Genomic DNA, 25,784 nt, shown 5'->3' on the forward strand with positions numbered 1-25,784 from the left:
AAGGGCAATGTAGTGACATTGATCTTCTACAGGAATTGGCTGTATAAACAAGGCACTTTCTTATCTGGCAGCAGTTATTAAAAGAGAAGGAAGAAAAGCAGGAAGGAAGGAGAGAAAGATCTAAGCGCATTCCATTCCACAGAAAATAATCCTGCCAGTGAAAATCCCAACCAGCCTGCCGTCTTGGACATTCTTTCTGTCTGTTAGCATTTGGCACGTGGACATCTGGTGCCAACAAAGGGGACTGCATCTGCACAGCTTCTGGAAGGTGGGAAGACAGAGGTGCGCAGCAGAGCAGTGCCTGACCCAGAGTGAGTGACAGGCAAAGCAAGGACAGCCCCAGGATCTCCAGACTGCCAGGCCACTGCTCCAGGCCGAGTCCCAGCGTCACCAGCCCACAGCTGTGAGAAAAGAGCCCTCTTCCCACAGGCCAGTAGAGCTGCTGGGCAAGGCAGACTCTGCAGAAGGCAGAGTCCTAAGGGTAAGCGAACTTTCTACACAAGAGACCAAGCATTCTTCCTGCCAGGAAAGTGCCATTATGATTTAAACTGGATGGTGAGGAATACGGAGGTAAGTGAGAGGGGTAAAATATGACCTGAAATATTTTGAAAGTAAAGAAAAATGTTCCCTTTGTAAACAGGCTACATTTATTCTGCAACTGGAAGATAAAATGAGATTTCTGGGGGAAGCCTGTATTGCACTTTTTGATGGCCTTAAAAACCCAACAAATGTTTGCTCAAGATAAAATTTTAATCATGTGCCATAAAGCTAAAATTCTTAAGAATGAAGAGACAGAATTTCCTTGAGACAGGGGGTAAAACTGGACATCAATCAGAACTTCTGAAAGAATTCTAGAAGGCGGGCTTTGGGGGTTCCCAACCCTGAGGCATTCTTCTCTCATGGAGCCTCTCCTATGAAAGAGACCTTGATCAGGCCACCATTGGAAGGGTTTGGGGCTAATTCACCTGACTCTATCTCTTTGGCAGAACCAGGGTGATGCAGGGTAACGGGCTTACAGAAAATAGCTCAGGGCTGTCCTGTGCTTCTAACAAGTCCGTGCCTGGTCTTACGCATTAGGCACCGGCACACGCACGCGTTAACGCTACATGTCGGTGCCGGCCGCTGCTGCCAAATGACATGCCCCTGGGTGTACCTCTAGCTTCACGGGGATGCCATGTGTCTGCCACCCTCCCCGCCTGCTGTAGTGTGTGGCCTGTCTGTGAATGCTGAGGGCTACCACACCCCCTTCCTCACCCTTCCCCACCCTGGCCAACAGGCATGTGGCTCCTACTCACCTCTGGGTGGGGGTTCCAGCACGCAGGGCCGAGTGGCACACCAGTTCTCCACCTGGAATTTACCCTGGCACAATCTTGGGAAACGAGTGAAGCATCAAATGCCTTCCATGACTACACCTGTGTTGTTTTTCATAAAACCTCCCATAAGTGATGATTCCTCACCATCATTTTTATTGTTTTTTTAAAATGGGATGACCACATATTAGTCATCTAAATTGATTCACTTCTAAAAGGGAGACAATAGTGATGCTGGGACAACAAGTGTAGGCTGGGCTATCCTGGGTAAACTGAGGCATGAGGTCATCCTACTTATGAAGTGGAGGAGTTGAACAAAAGACACATGAAGCAGAATGCCAGCTGACCCCAGGTGACATAAAATATGAACAAAAAGTAACTTTTATTGTAGTAAGCCACTGAGATTTTGGGATTGCTTGTTACCAAAATATAACCTGGCAAACACTAGACGAATACACCCCCCTTACAGCTGTGTAACTCCTTTGTCACCACCTCTGTGAAATGGGGTAACAAAATCACACCCATATCACGATTAAATGAGTTAATATCTGCAAAGCACCTAACAGTGCCTGGCACAGTGAACAGTCCCCAAAAGCTGGCTGTTATTATTAATTGTAATGACCTCGGAGAACAGAGGGACACTCTGAGGACACACGAAGTCCGATTTCAAGCAGAACACAGCCTTACTCCCGGTACACAAGCCATTGCCCCTTCAGAAGGCCCGAGCCCAAGGTCCTTTCTCAGTGTTAGACACGCCCACCACATCTAGCCCTCCTACAGGACTCCACACACCGTCACTGCTTTCTCGTGGACACCTCAACTCCCTTGGCCTTTGGCTCCTTCCATCTCACCCAAATGACAAAACTTTAACCCTGAATCAATACAACAAGCCACCATTTTTGCTCCTGAGCCCACATGACTCAACAAAATCCAGGATTTCTTGAGAGTCCTTACATGGGTTCTCTCTCTCATTTTCCACAAGAGATGTTTCCAATTTTTACCATTCTCAAGCTCTGTAACCTACCATCTTCCTCCTCACTCAAAAAGGAAATGAGGCCATTAGGTGGGGCTACAGAAGTTGGCTCATTGTTCCCACCCCACCCCCAAAGCCAATCCCTTTCTTGCGCTGGAACCGAGCCCCTCCCACCTCCTTAGGGTCTTCAACTGGTAGCTCCCAGCCCTTTGAATATAAACACCTCACGTTTCTCATCTTCCAAGAACTCCCTGCACCTGCTGTCTCTCTCCAGCCCTGTGTCTCCTCTTTACCGCCAAGCCACCTGTCCCCCATGCTCTACTTTTTCACATCTATCCATTCCTCAACCCACTGAACTCTGTACCCTGTCACTTCACCAAATCTGCTCTACGGAAGTCATCGCTGAACTCTGTGCTGCTAAAATAAACAGACATTTTCCCATCTTTAATTTACCTTGCCTCTGTGACATCTGACCTGGTTGGTTACTGCCTCCTTCTTGAGCCTCTCCTACCCTGGCTTGCAAAAGGCTTCTCTCTCGCTTTCTCTCCTCTCCGGCTTCTCCTTCCCTGTCTCTGTGGGCTCCCCCTTAACTGCTTGATGCTCCCCAGTTCTGTTGACTCTTTTTTCTTCCTAAACCATTAACTACTACTGATATGCTGAGAACTCCAAAACCCATGTCTCTAGCCAGATCTTCTTCTGACTAATCCAGCTGATTATTGGATGTCTCCGTAGGGGGTCTCACTAGCTCCTCAATCCCAAGATGTCCACAGTCAGGCTCATCCTTTTGCCTGTCAACCCCAACTTGCTTCTTGGACCTCTTACCATGAGGGAGTGGCACTATAATTCACCCACTGTCCAAGCCAGAGACCCGGGGCTCATGCTTGACTTTCCCATCCATCTCCTCCCGCCAACCAAACAGCCTACCGCTGGGTCTCCATACGTCTAGTCTTGGCTCTTCACATCTATTTTCTGGGCTATTTACAAATGTGAGTTCTTTCTCTGTGATCTTCAGAAGAAAGTCCAAACTCTACCACCAAAACCTTAACTGTACGCCTAACCTAATATCTTTAAGGACACAGCTCCTGTTTACCACTCCAATTTCATCTCTCTCACCTTTCAAACCTCACACCAACATATCCAACTACTTTCAATGCCCAGATGGCTCCATGTCTCACGACGCCTCTGGGGGTTCGCACTTGCTGCTGCCCTGCTTAAGTGCCCTGTGCCTGCCGCCCACATTGTAAACGGCTCATCTTCAAGTCCAGCGGTACCTGCTCTAGGAAGCCCTGTCTCCTCGAGTCTTTCGTCTCCCAGAAAGCTCCTGCCAGGCTGAGCTGCCTGCCCCTCGTATGTAACTCCAGTGCCCTCAATGTGCCCCTCTAACTTGCAGGCCTCCTCACTAAACCGTGACCTCATTTATCAGGCAGGGACTGATTCACCTGGCAACTCCAGTCCTCGCACATTACCCACTAATGCTCCGCAAATGTCTCATGACTAAATGAACAGTGACGTATAGTCTTTTGGGCAGCAGCCTCCTCTCTGGGGGAAGACTGTCTACCTAGGAGGAAGAAACACATTAAAGGTTTACGTGTATACACACATGTAGTGGTTAAGGATCTTTAAATAGAGATCCATGTCATGTGTGTGTGTGCATGTGTGTGTATGAAAGCATATACAGGTTATAGAAGATGATTCATTTTCCTTTACCTTAGTTTCCCCTTTACTTCTAAGTCCCGTGTCTCTTTCTATTGATTCCTTGAACTGAGATAACTTTATTCTGCTCTTTCACAGCTGTACCTCCTGCACAACAGAAGATTTCTCAGTATGCAGAACAATACTCAGGTACTCTGCATAGATAAGAATTCTAAAGACCAGAAGAGAATTGCCACTTCCTTACATTATCCATTTCCATTCAGTCCTCTTTTCTCTAGATTCAATGATCTCAACTCCTTTAGCTATTCCATAAATGGTAAAATGCTGGATCAGCAAATTTAAATTTTCACACTAAGTTATTATAATTTCAAATGAGATTTATAATTGGCAGTCATTAGGATTGATTATTAATATTCATGCTAATAACTCTCCTTCCACATTCAGATTGCCAAAGTGTCTGCTGTTATTTAAAAAAGAACCTTTTATCACATTACTACTCATTTTCAATTTGTGGTCATTCTTCCCCTCCCCAAGATCTTTACATGCCAAACCTGCGGTCATTCTAGTCATTTTTCACTTTGTCAGCTTAATTAATTTGAAGGTAGCCTGGGTTTTATTGTATTGTAGAAAATTGAACAATCCATAGATAATATTAAAATGTTTTAAGAATAGTTTTAAAATAATTAACAATTTGTTATCCCACACAGCAAGACATACCAAATAAATTGTTTTGTTATAATCATCTTTTAAAAAATAAAATATCTCGACATAGTTGTCATGAGGCATGAATTAGCATATGTAGGAATTATAAGATAAAATGTAGATTAACAAGGACAAGCAATTTTTAAAATTGTCCTTTCAATTAGAAATTGTTTAGAGTATTTAATTTTCATCTATCACCATCATTGTTACATAGTCCTTGTAATGAATTGTATTTGATTCTGGATCAACTGCAGCAGACAGCATTTCTTCCATTTCCTCCTGAGAAAACGGCTCACCTGGGAAGGACAAGAAAGGAAACTCATCATTTACAATCTGCTGGGGTTTTTGTCCTTTCCCTTTCCGCTAGCCAGTTTAATTGCTGTGGAACCCCACCAGCCCCCACTGTGTCGCTAGTTACTTTCCCTGAGGCCGAAGAGTCAGCTCATCGTGACAGTCTCCAGCGGTTCCAAGAGAATGCTGTTGTACCCCTGGCCATTCGGGACTTATTTTGCATGCAGATATCATAGCTCAAGCAACCTACAGACTCTGTCATTCCAGCCAAAACAGCAGAGGACATAAAGACATCATGAATAAGGTTGTTTATTTATTTCAATTAAAACTATTGAAGTTACCAAAGCATTAACCTGAAGCCCCAGTTTTATAGGAAGTCTAAACATTATATTTAGTAAGGGTATGAAGAGAGGATGAAATGGTTGGTTGTTATGCAAAATTGCTCAACAGCAGATAACAAAGACTTGAAATTGTAACAATTATGTCTCTAAATATTCTCTAACCAGGTCTGGCCAATATGGTGATGCCAGCTGAACCCAGTAACAGATGCCATTCATCATCCATTTCAAAACAGACCTTTTTGTTATAGTTTGGCCCCGTGTTGCCATCTAATGAAACCAAAAGTTGGACAGAAAATCTGTCGGCTTTAGTTGGATTCAGACAACAGCTGAGGGCCATGTTGGACACTGCTTTCACCCAGATGAGCAGGAAACTCAAAAAGAATGTTGGAAAGGCTGTCCACAAAGATAGAACTTTGTCCTGATATTAAGTAAAAATACAGAAATATCCAAATAGCTACCTTACCTGTAAAAAAGTCTTATCCAAGCAGGTAAGTTACCAAGGCCTGAGGGTCACCTATGTTCTGAGCTTAAGTCACCTGCTGCTACAAACACTGTTTTCTGAATTGGAATTCAGTTAATAATTTAGAAATTATTCAAGTGGGGATTTTGATGACAATGATAATAGTATTATTAAACAAGGGGAATATGCTGAGTTCTTTTGAAATCATGCTTACATCCTAAGAAAAAAAAGAATGCCCAAAAAGACAAATTCTGAATGTTTTTTATACCTAATCGTTATATATTAAATCCGCTGCCAATGAACTTCGATGGGCACCATGTAAGTCCTTAAAAGAATACTAATAAAACATTTATTGAGAACTACCATGCGCTAGGCATGTATCTAAGTTCACACTTACGAGTATTAACTGAGTTAATCTCCCAACCACCTCTTGAGAGGTAAAAACTGTCAGCCCCACTTACAGTGGAAGACATGAGCAAATAAAGAAACGGGTAGAACTGGGTTCTGAAGGCCAGCAGTCCAGCTCAAGGCCCACGAGCTTAAAGACCAAACTGTATCTCTGAGAACAAAGCCCTGCTCACAGTAAATTACAGAAGGTCATCACCCTGCTTCCTCGGGTAAGGGGAGGGATATGCAGCATTTGTTTAAGGATGGGAGGAAAATCACTTAACGATTAAATGTACAAGTTTGAGAGCTAAACTGCCTGGGTTCAAATGCTAAGTTGTCTCATTAGCTTTAAGATCCTGGGCAAGTCACTTCACCTCTCTGTGCCTCTGTGAAATGGAGGTGATAAGAATACTACCTATTAGGGGCGGACAGGTGGCTCAGTTGGTTAGAGCACGAGCTCTTGGCAACGGGGCTGCCAGTTTGATTCCCACATGGGCCAGCGAGCTGCACCCTCCACAACTAGAATGAAGTCAATGAGGTGTTGCTGAGCTCCCAGATGGCTCAGTTGGTTGGACCGCGGGTTCTCAACCACAAGGCTGCCGGTTGGACTCCTCAATTCCCACAAGGGATGGTGGGCTGCACCCCCTGCAACTAACAACGACGACTGGACCTGGAGCTGAGCTGCGCCCTCCACAACTAAGACTGAAAGGACAACAACTTGACTTGGAAAAGGCCTGGAAGTAGACACTGTTCCCCAATAAAATCTTTAAAAAAAAAAAAAAGAAAGAAAGAATACTACCTATCTCATAGGGTTGTTATCAGGGTAAAAGTGTTGTTATTTGAACAGTACTTAGAATACTGTCTGGCACATAAGTAGCAACATGTGTTCGTTTAAAAAAAATTTTTTGAGCTCTTCCCTGCTGCTAAATACTGTCTGACACAATACACATGCCTGGACACATGTGGACTTCTATCTTGTAGGAACTTGATTCAATGTGACTTACTATGTTCATCATGTGACATCCTGGGCATTCAGAATGCATATTCTCAAACTGATTGGTATTCTGCGGACACTGTGCAAAGTTGAATGTCTCTGTATCCAGTGCAGTCTGTTCCTGCCTTCCCTATTTCGGTCAGAAGCATCACATAACACATAACACACCATCCCGGTCAAAGCCTCATTACTTTTGACTCAGCTCCCATCTTTGTCGCCTGCACTCTGTTACTCATCATGACCCGTGGATCCCGTGGGAGACAGTCCTACTGCATCAATCTCTTCTTTCCATTCCCATTGCCACTGCCATATCAGGCCCTTATTAGGGTAGCTTCAAAATGCTGAGATAGCCTCCTAACCGGTCTCCGTAGTATAACCTCTTCCTCACTCATCTGACCAACCTATCAACACTGGATTAACTTTCCCACAATTCCTCTTGCTGTGTGAATCATCTGCTCAAAGCCCGACAGTGCTTCTCCGTTGCCCACAGGATAAACTTTAAGCTCCTGAGCCCAGGCCTCCACAACCTCCTCCCAGTAGATCTAGCCAGACTCACTTCCTGCTGTTTGCCAGCAAGGCCTTCTGGGTCCTGTCTTCTCACAGGCTCCCAAATATGCTCATTCCTACCTCCCAGTTTTTGTTCAGACTGTTTTTTCCAGCTATGTCTTCCTCTCATTGGCTCCTTCACCCACTCTTCATTCATCTACTTGTTCATTCATTAATTCAACAAACATTCGTTGAGACTTACTCTGGGTGTGTGTGTGGGGGGGTTGGGTTCTGTAATGCATAAGATTGTACCCCTGCTCTCAATAACTCACCCACATAAATTCTACCATCTTAAAAAACCAATTTTCTCTTCAAGTGTTCCCAGACCAAGCTTTCCAGGCTAATACTCATTTTTTTCCATTGTCTTCTATTTTTGAATTGTGTTATAAGTTAGGTTTACCTCCCTAACTAAGACTATAATATCCTTGAGAAAGGGAACAGATTTTAGCATCATTACCTCTCACCTTACTTAGTACCCCCCATCATACCAATGACATTAAACTCTTCGGGCTACTTTGACTAAATTCATATAGTCTAATGTAACCTAGGATTTACTTTCCTGAAATTAACCCACGGGATGAAGAGGCTGATGCTTTGAAAGTCATAACATTTCCATCAAAGTTAATCCCTAAGACAATTTCCACAATGTTGTCAGAGTTCTTGGGTGGCACCTATGATTATCAGATCATTCTCTCATTTCCTGCATTCTCACCTAAAGATGGATCAAGTCAAAATGGTTAAACCAGTTGCACATGTAGATGCAGTCTTAGCCTTCCCTACTCAAAATTACTTGCACTTTTGATGCTGTCTCAAGTGATTAGCAGCTCTGAATCATTCAGGACTCAATCTGTGAACCAGCGAAATTGAACCCAGGAGACTGAAGTCTAACTTTGTATGGAAGAAGGGAGTGACCAATATAAGAATGGACAACAGAATGTCCATTAGGCTACTGACATTCAGAGAAAACAAATTTACACATCAGCCTAATCAGAGAGGATTCCTAAAGGAAATATGTTGGCATATACAGGTGTACAGACATTATGTGTAAGCGTGTGTACAGTTCAAGTTCAAAGCAAATCTAATGGTTCCATTAGCATAAAAAACTGAAAATTTTCATGTGAATTCATATTCAGTTGAGGCTATATGATCTGTAACTTAAACAACTGAAAAGCTCTTTAAAAAGGAATTTTTATATACTCCAATTTAAATTATAAATTTATAGCGATTTATAGTTCATGTTTTCCAGATGGCATACCTTTTATTCTGGAAATACCCTAAGTGAATGAAATGCCTTCAACTTATTGAAGCATCACTGTACTTTACAAAATTCTATAAGGCAACAATCCATCTCCCCTAAACCTACCTTTTTTCCTCTTACCCACCACAAAATAGAAACCACCCCAATACCAAAATAATAAAAATAGTCCATAACTGTTTTTAACCAGAATGATTGATTTTAAAGTATCCCCTAGAATTTTTGTACAATTGTTTTTAAATTATTAATCACTTAAATAAGTCATGATTATATGTAATAAATCACTCTTACCTTCTTCAGTCATATATTTGATCAGTTCTTCCTTAGAAAGATACCCACGTTTAACTGGATCTAATACCTAGGAGAAAAGAAAAGACAGATATTATATTTTCGTTCAGTGAATAGATTCTACATGATGAATTTTTCATATAATTGTAAATACATATAAAATCTGGAGCTTACACACCTCAAACGCTCGAAGAAGGATATCTTCTGGAATTGGTCTGTATCTAATTATGCAATAAAAGGAGTAAATGCCACAGAATTTAGTTCAGTTTCTACATAATAAATAATCACACGAAATGAAACAACAGCTACTAACATACTAGAAAAATAATACTTCCCTCACTGAAATCTTTTTTGATTTCTAGATATAAAAGTTGAAAGCACTCCACACCCACAGGAAATATTTAGTTCAAAATCACTGGCATGTTTCATGTTAACTGTTAGCTTTTTTGTCATTATGGAAATCAATGTACCTGGGAACAAAATTTCTACAATAAACCAACTATAGCTAATGCTATACTTTCTCTAGAAAAATAATTAGGGCTAATTCTTATTTACACTGATAATTCAAAATACAAGATAGTAAGAATGTTGTTGATTTATGCTTTTTGTAGCTTATTTGCCATTTAATTACACTTTGCTTATTAGTTGATACTAAAGTGGTTGATATTTCTAAGCACATCCCAACTGGCAGTTCAGAAGTACAGTGAAAAATTAGACTGAAGCTTTCCGGGGATAAAAACCGGTTGAGTACAAAAGACAAAGTGAAAAAACCAAGTGATTTGAAATTAATGTAATTGTAATCATTACCTTATCTTAACAACTGCACTTACTTTCTTACCTTCTTTCCCGTAGTACATTGGTCATCACTGGAAGAAATTTTTCAAATCGAACGTATCCAGTGGGTTCTTCTTCCTCTACCTAAATATTTAATTAAAAAATATGATTTATTAAACAGGTGTACTAAGCAGCTACTTTTTCTAAGCACTGTGCCAAGTGCTGAAGATTCGATAATGAACATCGGTGGGCAGGGTCCCTGCTCACAGTTTATATTCTGATAATGGAGACATACATTAATCAAAAAAAAACAACAAAGCTGAGTATCTAATTATAAGTTTAAGTAAGTGTAGTGAAGTAAAGCAGCATGGGTCTATTAGAGCATAAATAAAGGAAATTTTCTAGGCCAGGAGGTCAGGGAAGGCATTCATGAGGAAATCACACTTGAGCTGATTTACAAAGGATGGGTAGCAGTCATTAGAGAAAGACAGGGAACAGACTCCCACACAGAGGAAATTATAAGCACTAAGACCCTGTGTGATGCATTGGGGGCCAGGAAGCTGGAGGATGGAGAGCAAGGAGAGTATCTCCAGATGAGGCTGGAGAGAGACAAGAACCAGAACTTGCAGGGCCTTATCGTCCATGAAAGTGACTTGGTTGTTATCCTAAGACCAATGAGAAATCACTGAAGGTCTCACAAATGTGTGCCTGAAAGATTATACTGGTTGCAGGTGAGGCAGCTTCTGAAGTAATAGCCTAAGGGCTTGGATTAGAGTGGGGGCATGGAGAGAGAAGTGGACGGTTTCAAGAAATATTTAAGAAGTAAAATCAATAGGACCTGGTGCTGCATCTCTTACGGGCAAGGATGAGAAAAGAGAGAGGGGTCAAGGACAACTCCCAGGATTCTAACTTGCACAAATGGGATGGAGTGGTTTTTCCCTAAGAAAAGGAACACTGGATAAGAGACCAGGTTAAGGGACCAACCATTATCTCAAGGACCAAAATATATATCAGGTCATTGTAGTCTTTATTGAATACGTAGATGCTCAATGGAACTTTGTTCTACTACCACTAAGTAAGAGAACACTACCCCTGGAAAGAGAATTGCTGGAAACCAGCACTATTAGATGACAGTGAGAAAGACTCCTGTCCATAGGTTTAACTTTGATGGCGTGGCTGAACAAAACACCATTGATCTAACTTTCATGTCAGACTATTTACAAGGAGCTGTACATTTTCCACTCCCTTACAAAAATCCTATCAAAAGGCTCATATATCCCAACTCAACAGAAGGGCTTTTAACAGACTTATTCTTTGAGCAAAAAATAAGAAATCTATAGGTTACTGCTAAGTGATATACACTGTCCTCCAAATGACAACTGTGTTTTGAATGTTTATACTAGATTCTCACCTAGGATGAGTGGAGTCCTCACACTCCACTATCAGCAAAATATGTCCTCCATCTAATGACAGAATGAGGGCTGATGAATAAAGCTTTGTGGTTCAAAAGTAAAAAGAAAAGTAATTTCATTTTCAACTTGAGCAGATTGTGGAAATCTATGACCCAACACTGTCCTCTAGAGGCTACATCTTATCCATTCTTTAGAACAAAAAGATATATAAGCAATGGCACAAAAACTATACAATTATATGATAATTCTAAATACAGCATAATGGACTGTTTTATATCTATCAGACACTATTTTATTTATAAATGGTTTTTAAATATTTACATAAACTTTTAATTTTAGAATAGTTTTAAATGTATAGAAAAGTTGCAAAGACAGTCCAGAGTTCCCACATACCCCTCACCCAGTTTCCCCTATGCTTAACTCTTACATTATTATAGTACATACAACTATAATTGGTTCATTGTCACAATTAATGAACCAATATGGATATATAATTATTCACTAAACTCCACACTTTTTTGGATTCCATTCGTTTATAGTGGAACTATAATTGGTTCATTGTCACAATTAATGAACCAATATGGATATATAATTATTCACTAAACTCCACACTTTTTTGGATTCCATTCGTTTATCTAAACGGCATTTTAAAAATATGGTATTTTCCTCTATCACAAAAGAGGAACAAGAGTAGAGTAGAATACCACTTCCAAGAATTTAGAAACAGGTGTGTGGAGACACACAGATAAGATGTGGTTCTATTATTTCTGGGGCAGAACGAGCTAGTTAACTTTATGAGGCCATCAATAAGATAAGACAAACACTACTTTCTAGAAATGATTGTTATTCAATGATGGCTCGATGATTATTTAAATCCATGTATTAAAATGACTTTAAGATTTAATAGGTATATATAAAATATTGAATCATATATATACAAATATATATATATACAAACCACAAAAATTAGTGTGTATGTCCACATATATAGTAAATACAGAGAGAGAGAGAGAGAGAGAGAGAGAGAGAGAGAGAGAGAGAGAGATCAGTTGTATCCACCCCAAATTCCTATGTTGAAGTCATAACTCCAGTACATCAGCATATGACTTATTTGGAGATAGGGTATTTACAGAGGTAACCAAATTACAATGGTCTTTAGGGTGGGCCTTAAGCCACTATGATTGATGTCCTTACAAAAAGGGGAAATTGGACACACAGACATGCACACAGGAAGAATGCCATGTGAACATGAAGACGGCCACCTACCAGTCAAAGAGAAAGGCCCGGAGCAGATTCCTCCCTCACAGCCAACAGGAAGAACCCACCCTGCCAACACCTTGATTTTGGACTTCTAGCCTCCAGACTATGAGACGAATTTCTGTTGTTTAAGCCACTGTTTGTTACAGCAGAATTATTTGTTACAAATAAAACATATATATGTATATATACATCTATATATATTCTAAATATGTATGGCACATTTTAATCCAAAGACTTTGAATCACTATCATTAAGCCTAAGTCCCTACATTTATCTATTGAGATTAGCAAAGCAGATATTCAAAATTCAGAACTGACTTTATAGAGTTGATAACAGAGGAAATGGGACAGTTCAGACCTACTTTCTCCGGGAGAAAACTCAATTAACCAACTTATAATAAAATGAATTCAAGAAAGATTCCCGAAATTACAGCAGACATTTCTGAAGAGGCTAGAGATTCATTGCCATTTTTTTCACTCACAGCAAAGTCATACTGGGAAAACCCATTTAACTTTGGTATTAATTAGGGTCTTTAAAAAAAATTGTTGCCTTTCTCGTAGAAAAATATCACAATACATTCACCATGTCAGGCCAAGGGTAGTTTAAAATATTCTGATTAAAAGTCATCCCCAAGCTTCAGTGTCCTCATTTGTAATATAGGGAGAACAGCAATATCTACTTACATCGTTTCATGAAGGTTACATGTGATAACATGAAGGTGCTTCATGAACCTTGAAATCGATTATGATGATTATTATTTCTATCAATAGCGTATACACTTTTGTCTCTATCTCATGCAGTGACACCTCCTCCTAAAAGAATCAATTTCTGGTGATAAAATTTTGGACACATCACCCTTGACCCAACATATGGACCTAACTGTTAATACGGAAGTTTGGTCCTGCCTCCTATCTGTAAATTGCAGTATGGAATGTGGCGAAAATGTATTAAACTGCTAGACATATCTAATACCTTATCCCTTACCCCGGGACCCTTGCCTGGTGGACAGGGTATACGGATTAGCAGTGAGGCTTCCATCTCTGCTGTTTCCCTGCCTGCTTCTTTGGACGTATTTGGGACGTCCAAAGGCCAGCGACCAAATACGTCCCTCTTCTTCAAAAGACAAAAACCAATAAGACAAATACATCTTTTTACTGCAAACATGAATGAGGCAAAGTTAGTTATAATCTAGTTTGTTTCACCTAAGAGAAAGGCTAATGTGCTAAAAAGGAGGTAACAGTTGGATAATAACCTAGGCAGCATTTAGGAAAGCTAAGATATACAACCTCTTTGCAGGAAAAACCCCCCGCTTACCCTTCAAGTACCACTTATAGTGGATTCACTTTAATAATGTGCCAGCACATGTTTGCCTGGAAGACCACAGCCCTGATACACCAGCTTCTCCAGAGAATTATGGTGGAGTAGGTGACCTGAAGAAAATACACTGCTTTCATTGCCACACAAAGGGGCCCCACCTTCGCGAGGCTACCATAGTGCCTTCAGGCGCTCCGCGGTCTCTTCATCCTCTTCCCCAATATGGAGAAGTCTCAATTATGTAACTACTGAGGAATTTATCTAAATTTAATTTATCTAAATTTAAATTTATTTATCTAAATTTAATTTATCTAAATTTATCAAAATTTATCTACGTCTCACAGCAGGAGACAAATGCTGCTTCTTACCCTACTTTGGTAAAAGTCCATTTTCTTCATCTCTTGAATCTAAGGAAATTCGGAGAGGTGAAGGGCCTATCTTGGGCCTCAAAGTCAGTCAGGTGTTTTGATGGGATCACAGCTGAGCTCTTTACTCCCATTCCCATAGTGAAATCATCAGGCCATCTCGTTTCTCATTAAAGCATTATTTATTTTAATGCTGAACTCACTGAATCGGCACAATAAAACACACGCTGAAAATTCATTTCTCCCCAGTGACATAACAATCAGCCAATAAACTGAACTATTTCATGCTTCACAAAAGCAAGATAATATCAGTAGTTAAGATAGTTTATAAAGCACCTACATTTCAACTAGGTGGTTCCAAGTCACCAAATAAGATATGCAAATGATTTTTTTTTTTTAATTGGGGAAGGGGAACAGGACTTTATTGGGGAACAGTGTGTACTTCCAGGCTTTTTTTCCAAGTCAAGCTGTTGTCCTTTCAATCTTAGTTGTGCAGGGTGCAACTCAGCTCCAGGAGAGCCCACTGGCCCATGTGGGAATCGAACCGGCAGCCTTCGGAGTTAGGAGCATGGAGCTCTAACCGTCTGAGCCACCGGGCTGGCCCCACAAATGAATTTTTTTTAACTATTTGTAGTAAAAAATATTTCAATTTAGACTCTAAATAACTCATATGTAAGTTTTGACCTACATCATATTTAAAAAGCAAAGCATAAATACAATTTAGAAAATATTTCTCTACCTTGGAAAGAACAAAATAACAAAAATCCATTAACATTTGCTAAAAATATGATCTTCACAAATAAAAAATTGTAAAGCTGCCTATTTTTTAAAAAATTATTTACTCCAAACATTGCAGAGGCTATTGTGCAAAAATTAGGATATGTGATTCTTTTGGGTTATAAGTCCCTTTCTTATTACTAGAAGTTTAAAAAAAAACAAACTGAATCATCTCTGACTGGACTGTCAGAGATTCTAAGAATCAACAGGCGGCTAAATCAAGTAATTGATAAGGTCCCTTCCAACTATGACCTTCTACAATTTCTTGTAGAAATTGTCCCACTGATGTGGGAATCAGTGGCTGTCAAGCCATTCATTTTACGATTTTCCCCTTCAGGGGTGGGGGGCCTCAAGGGGCTCCAGCTACACTAATTGTTTCACACCCTTCAATTTCGGTTTCTCTCCACCTAAGTAGGCGTGAGAGCTCCTCCTTACCCCCAGTGTGGTCCTCTCCTGTTTGACAGAGGCAGACAGTGTTGGAGTAACTGTCCCAATTAAGGTACTTTTCTACCCATTTACACCAAATGCAGTTGTTTAAAATTCTATTGCAATAACATTGGAGGAAAAGCTTGACCTGAGTTGAGATTTGGTTTAAGAAAAGGAGCAGTGGTTAACATAATAGATAGCAGCATATAGTAATGAATAAAGAGTGATCCTCTTTCTCCCTAATGAGAAAATACCCTACAAGAATTTTGCTCAAGTTGAATAATATATAAATTTATTAGGTTCACAGATATATTTAAAATCATACATATAACATGTTAACTTTTAAATAGCACTGTTTATTTTTACATTTTATATATCTTTACATTTTATAAAGCAATTTTATTCAAACTCTCAATGCATCTTCAACAACAGAACTTTCTATTCCTAAATTTGCCTTCTTTAGATACCTCATGTAAGCGGAATCATGAAATATTTGTCTTTTTCGTGACTAGAATATTTCACATAGCATAATATTCTCAAAGTTCATCCATGTTATAGTACGTACATGACAGGATTTCCTTCTCAAAATGTTAGTTTTTAAAGATTAGATAACAGTATGGAAGAATTGTTTTGATGTAATATTGAGTAAAAAAAGTAAAATATTCTCATTGTGTTTGAATAATGGATACCCGAGAAACCATTCCCCTACTTTTTTCCTGTCCGGTTTTATTTAATCAGCATGTATTTATTTTAATAATGAAAACTTTGTAATAACATGGAAAATGATTGTGATATAATTAGATTAAAAAAACAAGCTTCAGAATTATACATACTGAATTGTACTGTAAGATTACAGTCATGTTAAAACATGTACAGGAAAATAATATGGAAGCAAATGCTCTAAAATACTGACAATGATTATATTAAGGTGATGGATTATTGGAAAGGATTTTTTTTCTCTATTCAAAAATTTTCTGTAATGTGAATATTACTTATACAATAAAAAATTTGAAACACAAATTTGTATTACTCCATTGTCATGGTTCTGTTCTATACAAACTTATGAAATGTACTTATTTATAAATATACATTAATATTTAAAACCACTATTACAGATTTCCCTGGCTCCTGTTTTCCTACTGTTGATCCCTGCTTTAGCAGCATTTACTGTTTTCTTGCAACTACAAATAAACAACATTCTCAGTGTATTCTTTGTACAACACATTTTCCTCAACCCTCACCCCACCCCCAAATTTACCTATTTCTATTCAGAAGTAATGGCTGGGAGCCATTACGAGATAATCCCCAAAGTACCTCCAGGTCTATAATTCATGTAACATGAACACAAATTAGGGCACATCTATTCCATTCTCCCACCGTCCCCAATGCCAAGATGCGTAGGCAAAACAACAGATCGAAATATTTCATGTCACCAACTACTTTATAGTAAGAAAGTAATTACTCCATCCGTTCCCAGTCTCTGAGACGCTAAGTACAGTCAGATTCGGAATAATGTCACCTCAGGGCTCTTCTGGAACCAGAATGATATAATTAAAGTCCCAGTTGATGGACATTCCCACTTCACAAGTATGTGGATTATGCAGATTTCATCCTACCAACTAAACAGCCATTTCTAAAGTTCCAAAGAAAAAAATGTCTGAAGATACTTAACCAATTAAAAGCAATAAGAAACTCTGATTTGGGACCTTTGGGGCTTGTGGCATGTCTGGGATGGCATGGTATTTTTCATCCACAGGAAATAACTCAGTAGAATCATTACATTGTTTTAACTGGTTACTACGGAGTGTCTATCATACTTTGACATTATAAAGGCTTCTCACCACTATTAATGTAACAGTAAATCACTGACCACAGATATGCAAAATGCTACAGAACATTTAGTTGTGGATGATTTCTTCATTTTAGCCAAATGAATGGGACTGAATACTATCTCAAATATTTAAATGCCTATGTATTTAAAAGTTTGATGTTCACAGTTGTGAAAATGTTCAAACCTTTCATGAGCCAAATTAGGATGGGTATTTTTTTTTTTTTAAGTTTTCTTGTGGCTCTGTATCTCTGGAGATGGCACATAGTAAATGCTCAATAATTATTTTGAATGAATGCTCACCAGCTCACAACAGTTTTTAATTACTTTTACTTACTATAAACTTGGAAGTATTGAGCACATGAGTCAGACCAATTATAAAACTCTTCACTCAAATAGCTCTGCAGTGCTTTGCAAACCTGAATTTCCACATTTGCTACTGTTGTGTTACCAGGTCTTGTAAGTAGAGTCTAATAATTGTATTAAACTGTGTTAAGTATTAGGGGCGGGAGGGAAAGTGTAATTACAACCAGAATATTGCTCAGGACTTCAGGAACCAGTACATGTCAGGCTTTGTTCTTGGTGCTAAGGATGCAATGATGTACAAAACAGATAAACTTTCTGCCTTCAAGAAGCTCATGTTACAGACGTGAAAGACAGACACATAAATAGATGACCTCAGATTGTGCTGAACAGTACTGGAAAAACGCAAAGGGTTGGACTGTCCAATCATGTTCACCAGCATCAGAGCTCTTACCCAGTATCAGACTTTCACGGATACAGATTCACAAGGCACAGATGAAATGTGGGGCAGTGTAGGATGCCAACACCGTCTCCAAGACCCTTTCTTGCCACATTATAGTACTCCTATTTTCATTAATGTTTAGGGCAAAATATTTTCTAATTGCCCTTGTGATTTCTTCTTTGATTCATGAATTATTTAGAAGTTTATTGCTTAATTCGAAATATTTGAGGATTTCCTAGTTTATCGTATTCTCAAGCGGGCTCTAATTTAATTCCATTTATTTATCAGAGAACATATTCTGTATGATTGCAATTTTATGAGACTTGTTTTATGGACCAGCAGTTAATCTATATTATTGAACAGTCCACGTACAGTTGGAAAAAAACTTGTATTTTGCAGTTGTTGGGTGTAGTGTTCTACAAATACCAATTAGGTCAGAGTGGGTGATGGTACTGTTTAGACCTTCCCTATCTTTGCTGATATTTTATGTGGTTGTCCTATCAATTACTTAGATAGGGTTGTTAAAATCTCCACCTATGATTGCAGAATTGTCTGTTTCTCTGTCTACTGTATTCATTTTTGCTTCATGTATACTGAAGCTCTGTTATTAGGTACATAGACATTTATGATTTTTATACCTTCCTCATAAGTTGTTTTTATCACTGTGCAATAATCTTACCAACCTAGGTCTTATTTTCCAAACATCTTTTAGTTCTTTAAATTTTCTTTAAATTGTAATTACTTTAAATTTTCCATAATCTCACTTAGGGTTGAACTTCAAAGAATGTAGACCTCTAAATGTACTAAAATGCCATTACCTCCTCCCAGCTCCTGCACACGAAAGATCCTACCTAGATGGTGTTAACTTAATATTAAAGGAAGAATTGTTTGGTAACCTGTATGTTAGTAAAATTTTCACTAACCCTTCTCACCGGTGTTGGATTTTGTGATATTCTAAACAGGCAAAGATTATTTGGGGCAGATGGCTAATTATATCATATTAAGTGGAGGGACCGATGCTGAGTGATTTTTTAAATGATCTATTTCAAGAGAAACATCAGATTTCCAACTGATCTTCGGGAAGTAGAGGCCTGAAAGTTAGTATGTACCTACACTAAAATTCAAGTAAATGACAATGCGAGAACTACATACGGGTTTCAGTTTTTTATAGAAGAATTTTAAAGCATAGTCATATTATTTCATTTTAAAGCAAATGGAACAAAAATAGTTTCATTTCTGAAACTATTACAGAGCACTAAGCAATATGACATTTACCCCGAATGTTCACTATTATGGAGTTTTTAGTTTCTAAATGTATTTGATACATACAAATATCTTTGTGCTTTTCTTCCCACAATTTGGGAGACTTGAAAATGGGTAGTCACACCCAAAGCTTTTTAAGCATATTGCTAGAATTTAATTTGAATAAACTGTTGTGTACAAGTACAGAAAAACATTTATAGAGCTTAGACAGCTCAGTGATCCCTATTAGTCCCCAACTGTTCTAAATATCTGTAATTTTCAAACGTTGTGTCAATGTACCTTAGAAAAGGTTAACAACAAAATAAAATATTGGGAGCTCAGCATCTACTGTGGCAAACTTCCCAAACCCATGGGAGAGAAACACCTGCAGAGCAAGCAAACCCAGATATGCACTGAGTACCCACCAAGTAACAGCTGATTCCTCAGAGTTATTAAATTTAAACCTCATAAAATACTTGGATATTGTTGCATTCCTTTTGCAGATGTGGAAGATTAAGTGGCTCACCAAAGGCCACAAAGCTATAAGTGGTAGCTATGGGATTTGAACCTAGATTTCCTGACACTAAATGTGGTATTTGTTCTACTTTGTCAGAGAAACCTATAGATCAACAGTTGGCAGATTTTTTTCTGTAAAGAGCCAGATAGCAAATACTTAAGCTTTGCAAACGTATGAGTCTCTGTCACAGTGATTTAGCGCCACTCTTGTAGTGAGAAAACAGCCACAGACAATATGTAAATAAATGAGTGTGGCTGTGTTCCAATAAAACTTTATTTACAAAAACAGGTGGTGGGCTGGATTTGGCCCAGGCATTGTGGTTTGCTGACCCCTACTACAACTTAAAATAAACAAACAAACCATAAAGCGTTTAGGCTCTAACGTGTCTCCTTTTCTGACTTTCAAAGACATTTTTCACTACTGCTCAACTTACTCTCCTGAATTACATGCAATAATTATGATTTCACTGTAAATTCATCTGCCAGTTCCTATCTCTTTCATAGTGCCAATTTTCCTTTTTCTGACACAAATTTTACCTTTGTCAATAAATACTTTGATACTTTTTTCAAATGTGAGGACCAATTCAGGAAAAAATAAGATTTTTTTCCCTCTACTCTTAGTAACATATGGCTTTATCAGATCCCAAAATGGAAACACAATATAAAGGTTTCCTCTTTTACTGAATACTTTTAAATGCTCATGAAAAATTGGTACTGCTTTTTAGTTACCAAGGTGCTAACGTGTGCAACAGAGTTGTCTTTCTAATCATCCATTCCTTAACTTTATATACATAGTTTTATATACATAGTTTATATACATAGCTTTAGGATTCAAAGCATGGCTTCTCACACAGCATTTCCTTTCTCTTTGAAGCAGGTATTATTATGGAGGAACTGACACTCACGGAGGTTAGGCAACTCGCCCAGTCACAATCCCTTTTCTTCTGTGTAACACTGAACAAGCGAGTACTGTGCTGGGTGCAGGGAATAAGGAAATACAATCCCACTTCCTTGTCTTGCTCCTGATTCTTTGTTGATCCCTCTCCTCCACCCAAACCCACACACCTAGATAAGCATTTCCGAAAAACTTCTTCTGGTGGTTGCCCAGGTAGTTTTCCCTTCAGGCCTCTGCTTTGTTGAACTGAAAGATGCACTTGAAAGTAGATCAGGCACTTTTTTGGAAAACCAAACAGGGCAGGAGGCTCTCTAGTCTTGGGCTGCTCATCATTGCTGTATGTAATAAGTCTCCCCAAGGACTCATTTACACTACTACAAATAATCGTGCTTTAAAATTCTTAGACTGTTTGGTCAATGTCAAGTTAGTTCTTACTATTTTATTATATTTACTACTCATTATGAAAGTTAGTTTTATTTTCCCAAATATAAATTCTTTACAATCTACTCCTGCTTCTATCCCCTTGAACTGACATTATTTACTATATTCCTTTTTTTGTTTTTTTAAGAATACTGGGGAACAGTGTGTTTTTCCAGGACCCATCAGCTGTAAGTCAAGTTGTTTTCAATCTAGTTGTAGAGTGCGCCGCTCACTGGCCCATGTGGGAATTGCACCAGCGACCTTGGTGTTATAAGCACTGTGATCTAACCAACTGAGCCAACTAGCCACTCCCTACTATATTCTTTTCATCTGTCGATACTCTTTCTGCATAGTCAGTGGCCTGTGTCTACTGGCCTTTCTTCAACTAACTTTAAAGAGTATAATATCTAAAGTGGGGTCGTACTCGATCCCTTGCGTTACCACTGTCATAGCCATTTCTTCAAGATCTGATATTAATTCTTTCAGATCCTGTTGGTTGGATAATTCACATAGCAGTCCTAATGTTTTCACTGAGCACATTCAGTAGGTTAGGGCATTTTTACCTTCAGGTAAGGATTTTTTGTTTTTTAATTATGAGTTGCTGGAGTCACACCGAGTCTGCTGAACCTAACTTTCTCTGCCTTGCTTACCTCTGCAATCAGATCATGCAGCTCTCCTTCACTGGGGCAGCATCCTAATGACCTGATGATTGTGCCAATCTCTCTGGGGAAAAAGGAGTCAACAGTTTTAGATTATAAACTCTGAAAAGGCAAGTGCTGTGTTTCTCTAAATCATTTCAGAGCAGATATCGCAGACCAAACAAAGTCACTCAATAAATATTGCCCGTGAGGATATAAAATACTTTATGGGGAAAGGAAAAGGCAGACAAGTGAACCAAAGAGAGAAGAAAGAAGTGTTTGCGTTGATTGACAAATGCAAACTCTGCCTGGGCCAAAAATCAAGAAGTTCTAGAAAAGGAAAAGAAAGGAGGGAGGAGTAAGAAAAAGAAATGTCATCTACTTACTAGTTAATTTTAAATGCTAGCTAACTCCCTTGAGCCTCAGTTTCCACATCTGTAAAATGGCAATGATGATGTCTACCCCAGAGGTCTATGGTGAAGTTTACATTAGTGGCAGAGTACTTAAAAGCATGGCCTTTAGTGTCAGAAAAAATTTCTGATAGGTGACTTACCATCTCCAACCATTCTACTTCTCAGTCTCCTTTTGCTATCACAATACTTCTAAATTACTTATCTTGTAACTGCTAATTCCAGTTCTCACTCAGCCGCTCCATGTCTAACCCTTCTCAAAATCCTGCCATCACCAGCTCTCTGCTGATCAATCAGCCCTAGTCTCTCTCTCTCAGCCCCTCTTCCATCTCTATCTCCATCTCCCTCTCTTCCTCCCATAAGCCCCTCACCTGTCCCCTGCCCTGCACCCCTGGTTGCAAGATGATCTCTACTGTCAAAAAAATATTACAGAAGGCTGAGAGAAGAAGTATCTTAGATTTGGACAAAGAAGACCACAATTTCTGCTCTTTTGTGTTATACTATGTTTGTCATTTTGGCTCGAAAAGTTAATTATTAAGGATGTCTTAACCTTTAGTTTCACAGTAACGTATATTAGTTACAACCTCTTTTTACTCAGCATTTTAGAATTGAACATCGAAACCTTGGTGACACTGGATGGATCTAAAATATCACAAAGTGCAAGGTGAGCTGAGACTGGCTATCAGTGCACCATTCTTTGCAGGAAATAAAGTCTGTGGAGAAGATGAAGCCTTTTCATCCCTGACAGAACTATGAGGAAAGCATCACTGTGGGCTGTTCCTGCTGCTGCAATGGGTTAGAGCTGGCATTTGTGACTGACTGAGCACTGAGTCAGCCTCTCTAAAGATGAGCAGCAGTCCCCAGCGTGGACGGTGTGACCCCCGGCGCAGGAAGACAGCTCACCAGGCAGGTGCTTCTCTGAGGCAACTGGTTGACTGCACTGCCCAGTAAAGGCCACGTAGCAGGTTACAGAGAAGCAAACAACGCAAGGCAGAGGTAGAGGAAGGGAGGTGATGTTTAAATTCCAATAGCCCCTTCTTCTCAAACGTGTTCTTTCTTCAAATGATAATGGAATGAGGTGAATTTGCTTTAAGAGCCTCCCAAGTTCCTAAAGAGAGTTTCTGAGTGGAGAGTGAAGGGAAATTATAGCAGAAACAAAGATGACTCAGAGCTTCTCCCATGTCCTGAAACACAAGGCCAGAGGCACAGAAGCCCAAATGACTGCACCAGTTCCTCTCACACTGTAATTCTGGTGCCAAGAACATGGGGACGCAGCAGAAGGGGTCACGTGGGCCCTGAAGAACTCCAGATGGTGTCTGCATGGAGCTGGGGACCTAGCTGTTCTGGAGGAAACCACAGAGCTAACCGCTCAGCCTTAGGAGTAGTAAGGCTCCGAAAGGTCAGCTGAGGAAAAAAGGGTAGGGCAAGAAAAAGAGAGGCCCGAAAAAGATCAGGCCGTTATTTTTTGGTAAGAACTACAAACTAACTCCAAACAAACTAACTTATGGTTAAATACTAAGAATTTGTTTCTGTACTTGCACTATATAGACAGTAGTAAACATGGAGCCCAAGTCATTTCAGAACAAATGAATAACAATAAGGTTGCACAACACTGACGTCACCATTTGATTTATATACGGCATTTGCACCACTTAAAACGCTTGACCAGGGTCAGGCTGGCTCTGGGCAGGCCGGCATTCCGCGGGTGCAGTATCACGTCCTGACACAAGGTGGAGCCAGTGCCATTGAGCTAGGCTTGTGAGTCTTCGGTTTAAGGTCAGCCTAAAGTCAAAAACATCCAAAAGGGAAGACCTGGTTCCAGGCAATTGACGCAATTCTAAGGGAGAAAAGAACAGGCAAAATATTTTACCTTCTCTATGGAGTAGCTGATTGTCAGCTAAGTATAAGAGAATGTTAAACGTAATTCAGAAATTTCTAAGAAGGAACACAGCTGGATTTGAAATTATTTTCAGTTATTTAATAAATATCTATTGAACGCTGCTATGTGCCAGGTGCCACTTACAGTACAGCAGACAACAAAGTGAACAACTGGCCCTTGTGGAAGGCATTCTTCACAAATTAACCTTATTTTAGCAAAGCCATGAAAGGAAGCTGAAATAATGGCTAAATCTCATATCTCATTCACAGAACTACTTTGTTTAAAAAAAATAAAATAAAATAAAAAAGCTCTTTTCCCAAAGATATCTCTAATCAAATGAAGGTCGTTTTTCCACTGCTGAAATATGCTTCCTGAAAACTTTCTGGTTCTGATTTGTTACAATATTATTTGTCCTGTATAGTAGAGCTTGCAGCCCCAAATGAAGAACTCTAGATCTCGCGTGCATCACAGGAAAAGAGGTCTAGAAAATATTAAAAACTGCATAGAGTGATGTAATAAGTAACTACTTTAATGACAGCTCCACTGTCGTATCTGCTATGGCTCAGGCACTGCCCCAAGCACAGTGGTTACTGTCATGCATAACCAGACAAGGTCCCTGCTCTAACCATGCAATGCACGACCAGCTGGGAGAAAGCAGAACCATACACAAAGAAGGACATCTATGAGCTAACTGTAGGCAATGACGGATACTATGAAGAAAGCACCGCCACCATCACCATCGTCATCATTACTAGATTAGTTTGCTAGGGCTGCCAAAACAAAATACCACAGACTGGGGGGCTTAATCAATAGAGATTTATTTTCTCCCTGTTCTGGAAGCCTGGTGTCCCGGATCGAGGCACTGGCAGGGTTAGTATCTTCTGAAGCCACGCTCCTTGGCTTCCAGACGGCCACACAGTGTCCTTACTTGGTCTTTCCTCTGTGTACATGGGTATCCCTGGTGTTCCCCCATGTGTCCTAATTTCCTCTTTTTATAAGGATGCCCGTCAGATTGGAGCAGAGCCCACCCTAATAGTCTCGTTTTCACTTAATCACCTCTTTAAAGACCTTATCTTCAAATGAGGTTATTTTCTGAGGTCCTGGGCATTACGGACATGACTTTGGGGATACAACTCAGCCCATAACAACAACAATAATTATACTCCTACCACCACCATCCTCTTCTGACCACATCTCTCTTGCCAGGACCACTGCACTAGCCCTCACACAGTCATTCGGTTTCTGCTCTTACCAACCCCCTCACCCCATTCTCCTCACAGCAGCCAGAACAATCTTTTAAAAATGAAAATCATAGCACGTGGTTCCCCTGCTTAAAACCCTCACTAGCTTCCCACTGCAGATAACCTAAACTCCTTTTCGTGGCCTCTAAGGCTGTACATAATATGGCCTCTGACAACCTTTCTGACTTGACCTTAAACCAATAAGCCAGTACCACAGTCTGGATTATTGTAACTTTGTCGTCAACTTTGAAATGGGGAAGTGTAAGTTCAACTTTGTTCTTCTGTTTCAAGATTGTTTGTGCCTACACTGCGTCCCTTGCAATTGCTCCTGAATCTTAGGATCGTCTTGTTGATTATTAGGGGGAAAAGGCAGCTGGGATTTTGACAGGAATTGTATTGGATATGTTGATCAATTTGGGGAGTATTGCCATAACAATATTAA

At 39.5% G+C, this 25,784-nt stretch overlaps 1 protein-coding gene across 4 annotated transcripts in view; it reads right to left on the minus strand.

Annotated features, from left to right (window-relative positions):
* Positions 1 to 1,665: 1,665 nt before the first annotated feature.
* Positions 1,666 to 25,784, minus strand: part of DRC8 (dynein regulatory complex subunit 8) — a 43,471-nt gene continuing 19,352 nt past the window's right edge. Inside the window, exons 3-7 of one of the 4 annotated variants that reach the window (XM_081038932.1) lie at positions 21,825 to 21,960; positions 10,039 to 10,118; positions 9,379 to 9,421; positions 9,204 to 9,270; positions 1,666 to 4,934 (exon numbers count right to left, since the gene is read on the minus strand). In XM_081038932.1, the coding sequence (XP_080895058.1) occupies positions 4,819 to 4,934; positions 9,204 to 9,270; positions 9,379 to 9,421; positions 10,039 to 10,064 (252 nt within the window). In that variant the 5' untranslated portion in view covers positions 10,065 to 10,118; positions 21,825 to 21,960 and the 3' untranslated portion in view covers positions 1,666 to 4,818. Of the gene's footprint in view, positions 4,935 to 9,203; positions 9,271 to 9,378; positions 9,422 to 10,038; positions 10,234 to 21,824; positions 24,211 to 25,784 lie in introns of those variants that run through there. The other 3 variants (XM_081038933.1, XM_081038934.1, XM_081038935.1) reach the window with 3 other exon arrangements.

Source organism: Rhinolophus hipposideros (assembly GCF_964194185.1).
Source record: "Rhinolophus hipposideros genome assembly, chromosome: 26".
NCBI lineage: Eukaryota > Metazoa > Chordata > Mammalia > Chiroptera > Rhinolophidae > Rhinolophus > Rhinolophus hipposideros.